The sequence below is a fragment of the Capricornis sumatraensis genome, chromosome X (genome assembly GCF_032405125.1).
Source record: "Capricornis sumatraensis isolate serow.1 chromosome X, serow.2, whole genome shotgun sequence".
Classification (NCBI taxonomy): Eukaryota; Metazoa; Chordata; class Mammalia; order Artiodactyla; family Bovidae; genus Capricornis; species Capricornis sumatraensis.
In genome coordinates, this window is record NC_091092.1 from 93,897,306 (window position 1) to 93,916,821 (window position 19,516).

The 19,516-nt window shown below is 38.1% G+C and overlaps 1 protein-coding gene across 1 annotated transcript in view; it reads left to right on the forward strand.

The window, feature by feature from the left end:
• The first annotated feature begins 1,301 nt into the window (after window positions 1–1,301).
• Window positions 1,302–19,516, forward strand: part of KLF8 (KLF transcription factor 8) — a 121,351-nt gene continuing 103,136 nt past the window's right edge. Inside the window, exon 1 of the mRNA XM_068962647.1 lies at window positions 1,302–1,373. Coding sequence (XP_068818748.1) covers window positions 1,302–1,373 — 72 coding nt within the window. The remainder of the gene's footprint in view (window positions 1,374–19,516) is intronic.

The following is a 19,516-nucleotide window of genomic DNA, read 5'->3' on the forward strand; positions in this document are numbered from 1 at the left end:
ATTTATAAGTTTATCTTTTACTCTTTTGTGTTTCTGTATTATAATTTGTATTCTTGCTGATTGTTTATTTAACTACATTAGGTCTTAAACAGCTATTGTGACCCATAAAATGAACATTTCTGTGGGTAAATGTAGTTGACATCCAAAACAATTAACTGTTTTATAGACTAGCTTTTGAAATGCAACCAGGTCATAAATGAAACTAATTGTAATTGACTTGGTGAAACTTAGTGTGATCTGAAATCCGATCAGTTAAGTCAAAAGCAAGCTGTGACTTCATCTTTCTTGCCCTATTTTTTCACCTCTAGTGAGATTAGAATGTAGCTAAATGAAAGGAAATCTGGTTGATGAGGTGCTGGTAGGTACTAGTGATGGAAATTATTATGATGGTATAGGGCAGCTGAATGAAGCCACCTAGTGTTTACTTTCATTAAGAGGAAAAAAGAAACACTTGGTGGCTTCATTCAGCTACTCTACATCATCACAGTCATTTCTTTAATGGTAATATTTTGATATTCTGATTACCTGCCCTGTGTTGCAAAACTCCTATATATCCTATCTCCCGCACCCCTTACTTCCTCAAAGCAGTTCTCTCAGAGTTTACTCGAGATGCTGCCTGCCAGGCTTATAGTCCTAAAAAGTCCTGCCAAATAGTACATAACTCAACTTTTAGGTTGTGAATTTTTTTTAATTGAATATATATCTGAATCACTGTGCTGTACACCTGCAACTAATATGACATTGTAGATCAAATATACTTTGATTTTTTAAAAAAGAGGGAAAATTATCTAAAAGAGAAATAGAAAAATGCTTATATATTAACCACTCTTGGCTTGTATGTTTAAGAGAAGTAGAAAGATAAAATGCTTCTTTAGAGAGATTTGGCGTTGATGTGTAAGCAAGTTTATTAGAGTAAATATCCATACAGGAGGGTGGAACTCTCCTGTATGGAATGAGAATTAGACCAGAAAGGGGAGGATTCAGGAAACTATATAGCTATAATGATATTCTTTTAAAGGTAGTGCTAGTTGGAAAGGTTGGAAGAAACAAATTCATGTGCATAGAAGACATGAGGGAAAGAGGCAGCTAATACTGCTGGGGACCAGTCAGGGCTATCTTGGTAAGCAGAATATGCAAATTAGAATGTTGTCCAAATTCTGACTTCTTAGTATCTATTAAGTCCTGAAAAATAATATTTCTAGAATACAAACAGGTGTAACCAAGTGTTAGTGGCATACTGTATCCATACAGTGAGTTAGGTTTTATTTTTAAATTGTCTTTCCCTTGATTCTTTTCCAGATATGGATGAACTCATAAACAACTGGGAGGTCCAACTTAATTCAGAAGGTGGCTCAATGCATATGTTCAAACAGGTCGGTTATCAAGAAAATGAATATTCATATTGAGCCATAATAGTGTTCAGTATACATGGTATCATAGAGCTGAAGCTCATTTTTCTTTCTAACAACATGTTGGGGACTGAGAGGAGTGAAAGAAGGGAAGTTTCCAGAAAATACTTGGATGCCTGGATTTCTGGTTCAAATAGGGAGTAAATCTGGCATAAAAGAAGTATATCCTTTGGGATCAAGGCTATATGGACGAGATTAGACACTTGGTAAAAAACAGAAATCACTTATCTTGCACTGTTCCATATTTCAAGCACTCTGAAGACTAAATTCAATGTCTTATTTGATCTTCACAATAACTTTTGGATAGTGTGTTAGTCAGTATTCTACAGATAGACAGAAATACCAGAATGTATATTTTCCAATCTCTCTCTATCCTTATATCTAAAAATATACATAAAATTTGTATCTATATCTATCTACTCCATATGTCTAGACACATATAAATATATATATATATATATACACATATATATAAAGGTATATCTTTACACCTAAAATAAAATTACATCTCTATCTATATATAGCTATATATATATATATATAAAATTACATCTCTATCTATATATAGCTATCCAAATATACATATCCAAATATACATATCCAAATATACATATTTTTATCTAACTACCTATCTATAGAGAAATAATTTTTGTGTGTACTTATTTATTTTTCAATTGGAGGAAAATTGCTTTATAGTGTTGTGTTGATTTCTGCCATACCATAAGGCAAATCAGTTGTAATTATTCATATATCCCCTCCTTCTTGAACCTCCCTCCCCTATCCTCATCCTACCACTCTAGGTCACCACAGAGCACCAGACTGGGCTTCCTGTGTTATATGGCAACTTCTCACTGCTATCTATTTTACACATGCTAGTACATGTATGTTGATGCTGCTTTCTCCATTCATCCCATTTGCTCCTTCCCTTACTGTGTCAAGTCCATTCTCTACATCTATGTCTCCATTCCTTCCCTCCAAATAGGTTCATCAATACGATTTTTATAGACTCCATATATATATATTAATATACAATATTTGTTTTCCTCTTTCTGACTTCATTTTGTGTAAAAGACTCTAGGTTCATCCACCTCACTGGAACTGACTTAAATTTGTTCTTTTTGTGGCTAATAGTCCATTGTATATATGTACCATATCTTCTTTATCCATTCATCTGTCAATGGACATCTAGGTTGCTTTCATGTTCTAGCTATTGTAAATAGTGCTGCAATGAACACTGGAGTACACGTGTCTTAGAATTGTGCTTGTCTTGGGGTATATTCCACAGTAGTGGGATTGCTGGGTCATATTGTAGATTTGTCCCTAGCTTTTTAAGGAATCTATAGAGAAAGGGTTTTTAAAAATTTGTTTTATTGAAGTATAGTTGATTTACAATGTTGTGTTAATTTCTACTGTACATCAAAGTGATTCAGTTATACATATGTGTATATATATACTTTTTCATATTCTTTTCCATTATAGTTTATCACGGATATTGAATAGCATTTCCTGTGCTATACAATAAGACTTTGCTATTTATCCATTATATATATAATATTTTGTATCTGTTAATCCCAAACTCCTAATCCATCCCTCCCTGACCCCCTCCCCCACCCTACCTCCATTAGCAACCACAAGTCAGTTCTCTATGTCTCAGATGTATGCCTAGAAGTGGGATTACAAGACCATATGGCTTATATTCTAGGCAGCCAAAGACAGAGAAGCTCTATACAGTCAGCAAAAACAAGACCAGGAGCTGACTATGGCTCAGATCATGAACTCCTTATTGCCAAATTCAGACTTAAATTGAAGAAAGTGGGGAAAATCACTAGACCATTCAGGTATGACCTAAATCAAATCTCTTATGATTATACAGTGGAAGTGAGAAATAAATTTAAGAGACTAGGTCTGATAGACAGAGTGCCTGATGAACTATGGACAGAGGTTTGTAACATTGTACAGGAGACAGGGATCAAAACTATCCCCCAAAAAAGAAATGTTGGGAAAAAAAAATGGCTGTCTGAAGAGGCCTTACAAATAGCTGTGAAAAGAAGAGAAACAAAAAGCAAAGGAGAAAAGTAAAGATATACCCATTTGAATCAAGAGTTCCAAATAACAGAAAGGAGAGATAAGGCAGCCTTCCTCAGTGATCAATGCAAAGAAATAGATGGAACCAATAGAATTAAAAATGACTAGAGATCTCTCCAAGAAAATTAGACATACTGAAAGGTTGTTGCTGAACCATGAAAGATGCTGGGATTCTTGGCCTCTGGAGGAGAAGAATTCAATCTGGGGCCAGAAACGAGGCTCGATTCCTCAGAGCTTTTGTGTAATAAAGTTTTATTAAAGTATAAAAGAGATAGAGAAAGCTTCTGAGACAGACATCAGAAGGCAGATGGAAAGTGCCCCTTGCTAGTCTTTTAGCAATGGAGTTATATACTCTCCAATTAGTTACTAAAATAAATCAAAAGAATGTCCACAGGTTGCAAAGATCTTACTAGACCCATTCCCACTACCCACATTTCAAGATAACAGGATTAACCAGAAAGTTTTCATGGAGGAGAAACTGTCCTCAAGCTGGGTATATCCCTATATCATCCTTAGTACAGAGTACAAACAGAGCCCTTTGTTGTGTAATCATCAGTTTCAGACTTAAAGACAAAAATGTTTTCTTAAGATAGATATACTACTAAAGGAAACAATTCCATTCAACATTGCAATGAACAGAATAAAATACTTAGGAATATGACCTGCTTCTTGAAAAACCTATATGCAGGTCAGGAAGCAACAGTTAGAACTGGATATGGAACAACAGACTGGTTCCAAATAGGAAAAGGAGTGTGTCAAGGCTGTATATTGTCACCCTGCTTATTTAACTTATATGCAGAGTACATCATGAGAAACGCTGGGCTGGAAGAAAAACAAGCTGGAATCAAGATTGCCAGGAGAACTCTCAATAACCTCAGATATGCAGATGACACCACCCTTATGGCAGAAAGTGAAGAGGAACTAAGGAGCCTCTTGAGGAAAGTGAAAGAGGAGAGTGAAAAAGTTCGCTTAAAGCTCAACACTCAGAAAAGGAAGATCATGGGATCTGGTCCCATCACTTCATGGGAAATAGATGGGGAAACAGTGGAAACAGTGTCAGACTTTATTTTGGGGGGCTCCAAAATCACTGCAGATGATGATTACAGCCATGAAATTAAAAGACGCTTACTCCTTGGAAGGAAAGTTATGACCAACCTAGATAGTATATTCAAAAGCAGAGATATTACTTTGCCAACAAAGGTCCATCTAGTCAAGGCTATGGTCTTTCCAGTGGTCATGTATGGATGCAAGAGTTGGACTGTGAAGAAAGCTGAGAGCCAAAGAATTGATGCTTTTGAACTGTGGTGTTGGAGAAAACTCTTGAGAGCCCTTTGGACTGCAAGGAGATCCAACCAGTCCATTCTGAGGGAGATCAGCCCTGGGATTTCTTTGGAGGGAATGATGCTGAAGCTGAAACTCCAGTACTTTGGCCACCTCATGGGAAGAGTTGACTCATTGGAAAAGACTCTGATGCTGGGAGGGATTGGGGGCAGGAGGAGAAGAGGACGACAGAGGATGAGATGGCTGGATGGCATCACCAACTCGATGGACGTGAATTTGAGTGAATTCTGGGAGTTGGTGATAGACAGGGAGGCCTGGTGTGCTGCAATTCATGGGGTCGCAAAGAGTCGGACATGACTGAGCCACTAAACTGAATTGAACGGAAAGAAACAAAAGACCTATATAGAGAAAACTACAAAACACTGGTGAAAGAAATCAAAGAGGGTACTAATAGATGGAGAAATATACCATATTCATGGATCGGAAGAATCAATATAGTGAAAATGAGTATGCTACCCAAAGCAATATACAGATTCAACACAATCCCTATCAAGCTACCAATGGTATTTTTCACAGAGCTAAAACAAATAATTTCACAATTTGTACGGAAATACAACAAACCTCGAATAGCCAAAGCAATCTTGAGAAAGAAGAATGGAACTGGAGGAATCAACCTGCCTGACTTCAGGCTCTACTACAAAGCCACAGTCATCAAGACAGTATGGTACTGGCACAAAGACAGAAATATAGATCAATGGAACGAAATAGAAAGCCCAGAGATAAATCCACACACCTATGGACCCCTTATCTTTGACAAAGGAGGCAAGAATATACAATGGAGAAAAGACAATCTTTTTAACAAGTAGTGCTGGGAAAACTGGACAACCACTTGTAAAAGAATGAAACCAGAACAGTTTCTAACACCATACTCAACAATAAACTCAAAATGAATTAAAGATCTAAACATAAGACCAGAAACTATAAAACTCCTAGAGGAGAACATAGGCAAAACACTATCCAACAGAAATCACAGCAAGATCCTCTATGACCGACCTTCCAGAAGACTGGAAATAAAAGCAAAAATAAACATTAGGACCTAATTAAAATTAAAAGCTTCTGCACAACAAAGGAAACTCTAAGCAAGCTGAAAAGACAGCCTTTAGAATGGGAGAAAATAATAGCAAATGAAGCAACTGACAAAGAATTAATCTAAAAAATATACAAGCAACTCCTGCAGCTCAATTCCAGAAAAATAAATGACCCAATCAAAAAATGGGCCATATCCGGGTTCCAGCGCCAAAAAAAAAAAAAAAAAAAAAATGCGCCACAGAACTAAACAGACATTTATCCAAAGAAGACATACAGATGACTAACAAACACATGAAAAGATGCTCAACATCACTCATTATCAGAGAAATGCGAATCAAAACCGCAGTGAGGTACCATCTCAGGCCAATCAGAATTCCTTTAAAAACTGGAAATAGAATTGTCATATGACCCAGCAATCCCACTGCTGAGCATAAACACTGAGGAAACCATAACTGAAAGAGACACGTGTACCCCAATGTTCATCACAGCACTGTTTATAATAGCCAAGACATGGAACCAACCTAGATGTCCATCAGCAGATGAATGGATAAGAAAGCTGTGTTACACATACACAATGGACTATTACTTAGCCATTAATAAGAATACATTTGAATCAGTTTTAATGAGGTGGATGAAACTGGAGCCTATTATACAGAGTGAAGTAAGCTAGAAAGAAAAACACCAATAAAGGAGTAACAGGCAAATTTGGCCTTGGAATGTGGAATGAAGCAGGGCAAAGACTAATAGAGTTTTGCCAAGAAAATGCACTGGTGATAGCAAACACCCTCTTCCAACAACTCAAGAGAAGAATCTACACATGGACATCAACAGATGGTCAACACCAAAATCAGATTGATTATATTCTTTGCAGCCAAAGATGGAGAAGCTCTATACAGTCAACAAAAACAAGACCGGGAGCTAACTGTGGCTCAGATCATGAACTCCTTATTACCAAATTCAGACTTCAATTGAAGAAAACAGGGAAAACCGCTAGACCATTCAGGTCTGACCACAATCAAATCCTTTATGATTATACAGTGGAAGTGAGAAATAGATTTAAGGTCCTAGATCTGATAGAGTGCCTGATGAACTATGGAATGAGGTTCGTGACATTGTGCAGGAGACAGGGATCAAGACCATCCCCATGGAAAAGAAACGCAAAAAAGCAAAATGGCTGTCTGAGGAGGCCTTACAAATAGCTGTGAAAAGAGCAGAGGCAAAAAGCAAAAGAGAAAAGGAAAGATATAAGCATCTGAATGCAGAGTTCCAAAGAATAACAAAAAGTAATAAGAAAGCCTTCTTCAGCGATCAATGCAAAAAAATAGACAAAAACAACAAAATGGGAAAGACTAGAGATCTCTTCAAGAAAATTAGAGATACCAAGGGAACATTTCATGCAAAGTTGGGCTAGATAAAGGACAGAAAAGGTATGGACCTAACAGAAGCAGAAGATATTAAGAAGAGGTGGCAAGACTACACAGAAGAACTGTACAAAAAGATCTTCATGACCCAGATAATCATGATGATGTGATCACTATTCTAGAGCCAGACATCCTGGAATGTGAAGTCAAGTGGGCCTTAGAAAGCATCACTACGAACAAAGCTAGTGGAGGTGATGAAATTCCAGTTGAGCTGTTTCAAATCCTGAAAGATGATGCTGTGAAAGTGCTGCACTCAAGATGCCAGCAAATTTGGAAAACTCAGCAGTGGCCGCAGGACTAGAAAAGGTCAGTTTTCATTCCAATTCCAAAAAAAGTAAATGCCAAAGAATGCTCAAACTACAGCACAATTGCACTCATCTCACATGCTAGTAAAGTAATGCTCAAAAATCTCCAAGCCAGGCTTCAGCAATACGTGAACTGTGACCTTCCTGATGTTCAAGCTGGTTTTAGAAAAGGCAGAGGAACCAGAGATCAAATTGCCAACATCCGCTGGATCATAGAAAAAGCAAGAGAATTCCAGAAAAACATCTATTTCTGCTTTATTGACTATGCCAAAGCCTTTGACTGTGTGGATCACAATAAACTGTGGAAAATTCTGAAAGAGATGGGAATACCAGACCACCTGACCTGCCTCTTGAGAAATCTGTATGCAGGTCAGGAAGCAACAGTTAGAACTGGACATGGAACAACAGACTGGTTCCAAATAGGAAAAGGAGTATGTCAAGGCTGTATATTGTCACCCTGCTTATTTAACTTATATGCAGAGTACATCACGAGAAACGCTGGACTGGAAGAAACACAAGCTGGAATCAAGATTGTCAGGAGAAATATCAATAACCTCAGATATGCAGATGACACCACATGTATGGCAGAAAGTGAAGAGGAGCTAAACAGCCTCTTGGTGAAAGTGAAAGAGGAGAGCGAAAAAGTTTGCTTAAAGCTCAACATTCAGAAAACGAAGATCATGGCATCTGGTCACATCACTTCATGGGAAATAGATGGGGAAACAGTGGAAACAGTGTCAGACTTTATTTTTTGGGGGCACAAATTCACTGCAGATGGTGACTGCAGCCATGAAATTAAAAGACACTTACTCCTTGGAAGAAAAGTTATGACTAACCTAGATAGTATATTCAAAAGCAGAGACACTACTTTGCCAACTAAGGTCCGTCTAGTCAAGGCTATGGTTTTTCCTGTGGTCATGTATGGAGGTGTAGTTGGACTGTGAAGAAGGCTGAGCACTGAAGAATTGATGCTTTTGAACTGTGGTTTTGGAGAAGAGTCTTGAGAGTCCCTTGGACTGCAAGGAGATCCAACCAGTCCATTCTGGAGTAGATCAACCCTGGGATTTCTTTGGAAGGAATGATGCTAAAGCTGAAACTCCAGTACTTTGGCCACCTCATGAGAAGAGTTGACTCGTCGGAGAAGACTCGACTCATCGGAGAAGACTCTGATGCTGGGAGGGATTGGGGGCAGGAGGAGAAGGCGATGGCCCAGGATGAGAAGGCTGGATGGCATCACGGACTTGATGGACGTGAGTCTGAGTGTACTCTGGGAGATGGTGATGAACAGGGAAGCCTGTCGTCTGCGATTCATGGGGTCACAAAGAGTTGGACACAACTGAGCGACTGAACTGAACTGAAATGAACTGAACTGAACTGAACGCATATATATGGAATTTAGAGAGATGGCAACAATAACCCTGTATGCGAGACAGCAAAAGAGACACAGATGTATAGACCAGTCTTTTGGACTCTGTGGGAGAGGGAGAGGGTGGGATGATGTGGGAGAATGGCATTGAAATATGTATAATATCATATGTGAAATGAATCATCATTCCAGTTTCGATGCATTATACAAGATGCTCAGGGCTGGTGCACTGGGATGACCCAGAGGGATGGGATGGGGAGGGAGGTGGGTGGGGGGGATTCAGGATGGGTAACACGTGTACCCCTGTGGTGTATTCATGTTGATATATGGCAAAACCAATACAATATTGTAAAGTAATTAGCCTTCAATTAAATAAATTTATATTGAAACAAAAATATGTAATCCAAATGTCCATTGACACAGAAATGGAAAAAAAAAAGTTTTATATGATTAAGACTAAGGAATGTAGTGGGAAGAAAGTCTGTTCTTTCCTCCTCCTTGAGAATTCCAGACCCCTCTCTCCTTGGGGACCCCCGGACTTCTTATCAACCTACCTAGGAATTGACTTTCTCAATACCAAGGGAATATTTCATAGAAAGATGGGCTCAATCACGGACAGAAATGGTATGGTCCTAACAGAAACAGAAGATATTAAGAAGAGGTGGCAAGAACACACGGAAGAACTATACAAAAAAGATCTTCACAACCCAGATAATTATGATGGTGTGATCACACTTCCCTAGTTCCAGACATCCTGGAATGTGAAGTCAAGTGGGCCTTAGGAAGCATCATTAAGAGAAAAGGTAGTGTAGGTCGTGAAATTCTAGTTGAGTTATTTCAAATCCTCAAAGGTGTTGCTGTGAAAGTGCTGTATAAGATATGCCAGCAAATTTGGAAAACTAGGCAGTGGCCACAGGACTAGAAAAGGTCAGTTTTCATTCCAATCCCAAAGAAAGGCAATGCCAAAGAATGCTCAAACTACCACACAATTGGACTCATCTCACACACTAGTGAAGTAATCCTCAAAATTCTCCAAGCCAGGCTTCAGCAATACATGAACCACGAACTTCCAGATGTTCAAGCTGGTTTTAGAAAAGGCAGAGGAACCAGAGATCATATTGCCAGCATCTGCTGGATCATAGAAAAAGCATGAGAGTTCCATAAAAACATCTATTTCTGCTTTATTGATTATGCAAAGCCTTTGACTGTGTGGATCACAATAAACTGTGGAAAACTCTGAAAGAGATGGGAATACCAAACCACCTAACCTGCTTCTTGAGAAATCCGTATGCAGGTCAGGAAGCAACAGTTAGAACTGGACATGAAACAACAAACTGGTTCCAAATGGGAAAAGGAGTATTTCAAGGCTGTATATTGTCATCCTGCTTATTTAACTTATATGCAGATTACATCATGAGAAACGCTGGGCTGGAAGAAGCACAAGCTGGAATCAAGATTGCCAGGATAAATATCAATAACCTCAGATATGCAGATGACACCACCGTTATGGCAGAAAGTGAAGAAGAACTAAAGAGCCTCTTGATGAAAGAGAAAGGGGAGAGAGAAAAAATTGGCTTAAAGCTCAACATTCAGAAAACTACAATCATGGCATCTAGTCCCATGACTTCATGGCAAATAGATGGGGAAACAATGGAAACAGTGTCTGACTTTATTTTTGGGGCTCCAAAATCACTGCAGATGGTGACTGCAGCCATGAAATTAAAAGACGCTTACTCCCTGGAAGGAACGATATGAGCAACTTAGACAGCATATTCAAAAGCAGAGACATTACTTTGTCAACAAAGGTTTTTCGAGTAGTGATGTATGGATGTGAGAGTTGGACTATAAAGAAAGCTGAGTGCAGAACAATTGATGCTTTTGAACTGTGGTGTTGGAGAAGACTCTTGAGAGTCCCTTGGACAGCAAGGAGATCCAACCAGTCCACCCTTAAGGAGATTAGTCCTGTGTGTCCATTTTAAGGATTAATATTGAAGCTGAAACTCCAATACTATGGCCACCCGATGAGAAGAGTTGACTCATTTGAAAAGACCCTGGTTCTCGGAAAGATTGAGGGCAGGAGGAGAAGGGGACGACAGAGGATGAGATGGCTGGATGGCATCACTGACTCGATGGACGTGAGTCTGAGTGAACTGCGGGAGTTGGTGATGGACAGAGAGGCCTGGCACGCTGCCATTCATGGGGTCGCAAAGAGTCGGACATGACTGAGTGACTGAACTGATTGATGGTAACTGTAAGTTTAGTTTTTTTAAGAACCTCCATACTGTTTTCTATAGCGACTGCATCAGTTTACACTTCTAAAAACAGTTTAGAAGGGTTTCTTTTCATCCATACCCCAGAGAGAGAAAAACTTTAAGGAACTGGCTAACATGATTATGGAATTCTAGTGAATCCAAAATTTGATGGGGTAGACTGGCAAGCTGGAGAGCCATAGAAGTGTTATATTATAGTTCTAATCCAGAGGCAGACTGCTGAAAAAATTTGTTCTCCCTTGGAGGAGATCATTGTTTATTAAAGCCTTCAAGTGATTGGATGAGGCCAAACAACACTATGGAGGGTAATCTGTTTTGTTCAAAGTTCAATGATTTTAATATTAATCTCAGTTCAGTACAGTCCCTCAGTCGTGTCCAACTCTGCGACCCCAAGGTCTGCAGCGTGCCAGGCCTTCCTGTCCTTTACCAGTTCCCAGAGCTTGCTCAAACTCATGTCCATTGAGTCAGTGATGCCATCCAACCATCTCATCCTCTGTTGTCCCCTTCTTTTCCTGCCTTAATCTCACACTCCCGTGGAAAAAAAAAAAAAAAAAAAAAAAACCTTCATGGAAGCATTCAGAATAATGTTTGACCAAATATCTGGACACCTGGCCCAGCCAAGTTGACACATAAAATGAACCATCACAGATAGGTATTCTTAATGTTCCTATTTTACAAATAAGAAAGTTGTGACCTTGGGCACTCTCAGAACAATGATTCAAAACAGATTATCTGGTTCTTACAGATAAACATTCTGTGTTAGATGTGGAAGTTCCATTTTGCTCATGGTTGAGTTCTAAAGTCATTGCATATGTGAAAACCAAATACAGTCCAATTATCCTTGAAAATCCCTTAAATTGCCTATAAAATTGAGTATACAGTTTTGTGTAACTAGAACTGATCTGTTTCTTTAATTAAGTCACCAGATAAATTATCTGGCTAACATTTAGAAGTCATATTTTAGAAAAAAAAATGCTTTTTACATTAAATGCTTTGTTTTTGGTGTACAGTTGAATTTGTTTGTTATATGGTACATATGGATGAGACTTCCTTGTACTATTTTAATGACATTAAACTCAATGTTCCTGAGTTCCCAGGTGGAGCTAATGGTAAAGAATCTGCCTGCCAAAGCAAGAGGTGCAAGGGTTTGATCCTGGGTCCGGAAGATTCCCAGGAGTAGGAAATGGCAATCCGCTCCAGCATTGTTGGCTGGAAAATTCTATGGACAGAGGAGCCTGGTGGGCTACAGTTCCTGGGTTGCAAAGAGCCAGACACAACTGAGCACACACACACAAACCCAATATAGTGTCCTATTTGCCTTACTTGTAGCTGTTGCCATTTAGAAACTATTAGCAAATCAAAAGTTGCTAATTGTTACAAAACATCTGCTGGCTGCTGGTGCTTTGTCATAGTAATTACTAACAGGAAGCTGAGTATAAGTGTTAGATAAAAATTATTAAACTCATAATAAAAATATTATACTCAATGAAATATTGTCAAGCAGACATAGCTCCCTCATTTTGAAATCTCAGTACACCTAAGCACAATTCCAAAAATATTTTTCCATGCATTAAGTATACTAAGGTTCCAGAATTTGAGGTCACTTTGAAGCTGATACAATTCAGCTTTTATAGAAAATTCTGAATAGTAGATAATCTAAGCATTTTTTTTGTTTCTTTCTTGCCATTTCCAAGATATCTTGCTTTTAGTGAAGTTAGAGTATTTGTGGTACTTGACCACAGAATACTAACCACGTCCCAGGCCCACAGCATGTGTTCTATAACTGCAATTCTGGCAGCATCCTAGTCAGCAGAAGCCTCCTAGTTTGCTTAATCATGATTTGTTTATGTCATGAGGTAGGATTGGCTGGTGGGTGTCTCGCTTAGTACACACAACTTGCTTTCAATTGAATTCATACATCACTGTGCCATATAATGAATGAACACTTGCTTGTCACGTGCCCTTTGTTGAAAGTTTCTGATTATTCCCCAGAAGTAGGATTTCTTAGACAAAGTGTATGAACAGGTTCATATGGTATCATACATATCTTCCCCTTCCAACTTAATATAGTTAACATTCTCACATAACATTCTCTCTTAATATAGTTAATATTCTCACATAGTTGCATATATTCTCTCTCTTTTTCAGCCTCTCTGTGTTTCTCTCCCTCTCTCTCTTTTTCTCATTTCTTTCTTTGAAAGTAACATCAAGAAACTTCAAGCCTAAATAATTCAGCATGCGTCATTTACAAATAATGACATTCTCCTATATGATTACATCCACACTAATACATTTGAGAGAATTAACAATATTTATATATTATCTAATTGAATAATATATTTTTTCAGTCGTTCTCAGTGACGCCTTTTATTTCTGCCTTGAAATGTGCTTCAATCAGCCTGTTTAATTTACCAAATCTCACACTTTCTGTAGGGCCCAAATTCCATTTTCATCTCTTCCATGAAACTTCCACTGATAACTCCAACTCTCACTAATCTCTACTGTCCTGAGCTCCTGGAGTACCAATTTATCTGTATCAATCACTCATGTGGCTCTATCACTTGTTTTCCAATTGTAAGGTGCTTCATGTAAGTATCTCTTATTTAGACAGTGATATTGTCTCCCAAACTTGAATTATTTATGTGCCACCCTCACAATTTCTGCCATATCCTTATCAATAATATTACTTACATACATTAAAAATTAGATCAGTTAAAAATAAATACTTATATTAGTTTTGTCCTAAACAATCTGGATAATTTTGGGTTTGATGTGGGGTGTTAATTTCGTAGGGTTTCCACAACAAATTAATGCAAATTGGGTAGCTTAAAACAACAGAAATTTACAGTTCTAGAGGCCATAGTTTCAAAATCAAGGTGTTGTAAGTCCTTGAACAGATAGAATCTGTTCCTTGTCTTTTCCACCTCCTGGCAGATGCAGGTGTTCTTTGACTTGTGGCCTCAGCACTCCAATGTCCGTATGCTTATTCATATTGATTTATTCTGTGTGTTTCTGTGTATGTCTTCTCTGTGTGCCTTTTATAAAAATATTTGTTATTGAATTTAAGGCCTACCCAAATAATCTAGGAGAATCTCCTAACCTGAGTATTAGGACATGAACATATCTTTTGAGGGGAACATCATTCAGCCCACTGGAATGCATTATGTATTTATTTTTCTAATATGTAATAAATACATAGTTATTTAAATAAAATAATTTTCTATCTGAAAACAATATCTCATGCTTTGAGAAAGAAAAAAATGTTTCATTTTATTATCAAATACCTAATACACATATACATACACATGCATGTATACATATGTACATACCTACATGTATACATTTCTGACCTCATTTTGCCTGGATGTAGCTGCTACTATGCTTGGTACTTTCTCCCAGTCCTTTATGATTACCTATTTTATTAGTTTGCACAAATTGATGAATTCCTTTGTCTTATAGTGCTTCATTTTCTGGTGCTATTATGATGGTGGGAATTAAAATTTGAGATCCCTCTAAGTTTAGATTAGGTCTAACTTTCTAATAATATCCAACTCCATCCACCTCTCCTTTCTCTAATACCCAAATACCTGATGTTCTTATTGGAAAAGGTTTGGAGATTCAGAGGGTTAAAATGACTTTTTATTTAAGCAGTGTATGTGCACATGTATGTGTATATGAGCATACATGTGTACCTTGGCATGAAAATGGTTAGTCTAAAACCAGAACAAAGCTAGAAGGGACTTGTGTACAAAAGCAGCTTTCTTCTTTGTGTTTGGGAGCAGCCTGAGTTTTATTTCATTACTGTGACAATACTCTTTTCTCTCCTTTCTACCTGCTGTGTTGCCTGGAGTATTTTGTTCTTTCAATTTCTTTCTAGCCATGCCTTCCCTCTTAGAAACTGTAACTCAGAGCTGTTTTAAGCAATTGATTTATCTGACCCTCCACTTCCCAAGGCCTGTCTATCCTCATCAAATGCTCAAGAGCTTAAATATTTGTGAAATTGACCACCGTTTTTTGGGTTTCTTTCTAGAATTGAAGGTGCTAGGTGTCTTTATCCATCCTCTTTGGTGATATATCAATAAATAACTATTTTTTATTGACTTAAATTAGCTTAAAGTCTGATTACAATTCTAAACATTTGAGGGAAATGACTGTGAAAATTAAAACTGCTCTGAAAATTATCCCCAAGTGTCTGTACTTTTTTTCATACCTAACTTTCTTCATTGGGCTTCCCAAGTGGCTCAAATGGTAAAGAATCTGCCTGCCAATGCAGGAGATGCAGGTTTGATTCTTGGGTCAGGAAGATCCCCTGAAGTAAGAAATGGCAATCCACTCCAATATTCTTGTTGGGATAATCCCATGGATAGCAGAGCCTGGCGGGCTACAGTCCATGAGGTCGCAGAGTCAGACATGACTGAAATGACTCAATATACACACACACAACCTTTTTCATGTATTCAGAAATATTAGAAAGCTGCAGCCTGACGTTTTAAAGTAGTAAATGGGTAAAGTATTTTCTCTCTTTGAAAAGTGATATTGACTGGTGGGGGTGGTTTAGTCACTAAGTCATGTCCAACTCTTGAGACCCCATGGACTATAGCCCACTAGGCTCCTCCATCCATGGGATTTTCCAGGCAAGAATACTGGAAAGGATTGTCATTTCCTTCTCCAGGGGATGTTCTCAATCCAGGAATCGAACCCAGGTCTCCTGCATTGCAGGCAGATACTTTACTGACTGAGCTATGAGAGAAGCCCACTTCCCTCATATGATACTGACTACAAAATATTTAAAAGCTGGTCATCACATAATATTGAAGATTAAAAGAGGTGATTTAAAGAGAAAAATCTGAAAACACAGCTTTAGATCAATTCTCAGATGAGCTTTCAAAGCTGTGGTCATTGTATTCAGTGAAAAGTAGAATGGGTAGTCGTCTTAGTGATAAGTCTTAAAAATCTCTGAAAATCTGAGACTGGAAACAAATTCACTTCTTATGTTAAATCTTTCTCAGAACCTTTGAGTGTAGTATCATGTGCATAAGGAGAAGATATGGCAGATAGTTGTGTTTTTTTAAAACCATATGATAACTGTATTCAAAATATGAAAGAATTCAGACTGCATATTGAAATTCTTATTAAAATTATTTTGACTATGTTAAAAGAATTCTCAGTGCACACAAAAAGCATTTGCTATTGTAATATGTAGATATGGAATGCTTATCCTATAACGTTTTCAGGTCATAAAGCAAGAAACAGTAAGGTAAACCTTGAGAGCTGCTTTCAAGCATAGTCTATTTTCTTAAGGAAGTATAATGAAGAATACAGCAGTCACAAGCCAGAGAATCATTGCTATGGGTTGGAGTCACTTAAGCATAACAGGTACACTTGAAAGGGATATGTATAGAAGGAAATATGTGATGACATACTTTGAGGTAGTTACTATTAAAACAATTCAGATGGCAAATAAACACATGAAAGTATGCTCAGCATCATTCATTATCTGAGAAATGCAAATCAAAGCTACAATGAGGTTTCACCTTACACAGTCAGAAGGCCATCATCAAAAAATCTATAAACAATAAATGCTGGAGAGGGCCTGGAAAAAAGAAAACCGTCCTACACATTGGTGGGAATGTAAACTGATTTAGACATTATGGAGAACAGTATGAAGATTCCTTAAAAAACTAGGAATAGAACTACCACATGACCCAACAATCCCGCTACTTGGCATATACCCTGAGAAAACCAGAATTGAAAGAGACACATGTACCCCAGTGTTCATAGCAGCACTGTTATTAATATCCAGGCCATGGAAGCAACCTAGATGTCCATCAACAGATGAATGGATAAAGAAGTTTTGGTACATATATGCAATGGAATATTACTCAACCATAAAAATGAATGGATTTGAGTCAGTTTTAATAAGCCTGTTATTCAGAGTGAAGTTAATTGAAAAAACAAGTATTGTATATTAACACATACATATAGAATCTAGAAGATTATATTGGTGAACCTATTTGCAGGGAAGGAATGGAGATGCAGATGTAGAGAATGGACTTGTGCACACAGTCGGGGAGGGAGAAAGTGGGATGAATGGAGAAAGTAACATGAATATATACTATCTTGTGTAAGATGAATAGCTAGTGAGAAGTGCTATGTAGCACAGGGAGCTCAGTCTGCCATTCTGTGATGACTTGGAGGGATGGCATGGGGGAAGAGGAGAGACACTCAGGAGGGAGGGGATGTATGTATAATCATTACTGCTGATTCACATTGTTGTATGGCAGAAACCAACATAACATTGTAAAAATTAAAAAAAAAGAGAAAGCAGACAAATACCAATACAAAGCAAATTAGCCTTCCAACATTTCTTTTAAAGTCTTGTGGTGATGGCAAAAGAAGAATACATGAAGCCCTATTATGTAGTGTTTTTGTTAAGAATTGTTGGACCTCTGGGAAGACTTGGTTTACAGAAGGACAACTCATGAGGGTTTGCAAGCAGGACCTTGCAAAATCTTCTCTCATCAAGACAAGATTAGCCTATATGTTCTTCAAGCTCTATGCTTTCATCAGTCACTTTCCATTTTGGATCTTCCTGAATAATGTGGTTGTCAATACAGTGAATAACAGTGGATTGAATACTAGCCAAGCATAAGGCCTTGAATTCATAGCATTATCCTGGGAAATACTCAAAGTCTAGGAGATAGCCTTTATTTAGCAAAAGATAATAGGTTGCCAAAGTAGTCTCCATTTTATATTTAACATTCAGAACTTCAGCTTTGTTAGGTTTCAGGACCTAAAGCATAGAATCCAGAAAGTCCCTGAAAAGTTAACTTGATCTTCCCTTAATGTATATTGTTAGGCTGTTTATTTCTATATCTATACCCACAATCTATATACTTCTAGAAAAATGATATTATACTTAACCTTTTCTTTTTTTGGCCATGCCCCATAGCTTGCTAAAACTCAACATTGAAAAACCTAAGGTTATGGCATCTGGTCCCATCACTCCATGGCAAATAGTAAGGGAAAATGCAGAAAGGGTGATAGATGTTATTTTCTTGTGCTCCAAAATCGCTGTGGACAGCGACTGTAGCCAGGAAATTAAAAGTCAATTGCTCCTTGGAAGGAAAGCTATGACAAAGCTAGACATTGTATTAAAAAGCAGAGACATCACTTTGCCAACGAAGGTCCATATAGTCAAAGCTATGGTTTTTCCAGTAGTCATGTACAGATGTGAGAGTTGAAGTATAAAGAAGGCTAAATGCCAAAGAATTGATGCTTTCAAATTGTGGTGCTGGGGAAGACTCTTGTGAATCCCTTGGACAGCAGGGAGACCAAACCGTCAATCCTAAAGGAAATCAATCCTGAATATACATTGACAGGACTGATGCTGAAGCTGAAGTTCCAATACTTTGGCCACGTGATACAAAGAGCCAACTCATTGGAAAAGACATTGATGTTGGGAAAGATTGAGGGCAGGAGGAGCAGGAGGCGACAGAGGATGAAATGGTTGAATGGCATCACTGACTTACAGGACATGACTTTGAGCAAATTCCAGAAGATAATGAAGGACAGGGAAGCCTGGTGTGCTGCAGTCCATGGGATTGCAAAGAGTTGGACACAACTTAGCGACTGAACAATGAGACTTGCAGTCTTAATTTTCCAACTAGAAATTGAACCTGAGCTCTGATAGTGAAAGCGACAAGTCCTAAACACTGTACCACCAGGGAATTTCCAGTCTAACCTCTTTGTATGCTTTTTGCTGTAACTCTTTTTTCAATATTATTGAGTCTCTGTTATCCAAGAGATTCCTGCGATTCTGCCTTTTTAACCTAGGAAGGGAGCTAGTCAGGGTAAGGGACAAGTGGGACATATGGGAAAAATAGGAGCTTAAGTTGATTTGAGAGATTCAGAGGACAAGGAATTTTAAAGTTCAGCAGAGCCATTTTTGACAACTTCTCCATATCCTCCCCGTCCCACCAACAGGATTCTACTGCTAACCTTACCTAGGTGAAGCAAATCCACTCATGAGGGATGGATTACATTAGCAGCATGTCAAACAGTGGGTCAAAGTACAGAATACATGTCTTACAGGAGCAGAGTGAAGCAATATGTGGACCACAAACAAAGCCTGAGTTGGGGTGAGGGTTTGTAAATCGAGAAATGAAAAATATCATAGTATAACAAGGAGACCATAGATGGCTGTCTGGTTAACTACTATAGGTAAAAATATGGCTGCTACTTGGTGCGTTTATTCATGCTCATCCTGTTCTGATACTATTTTAAAGGA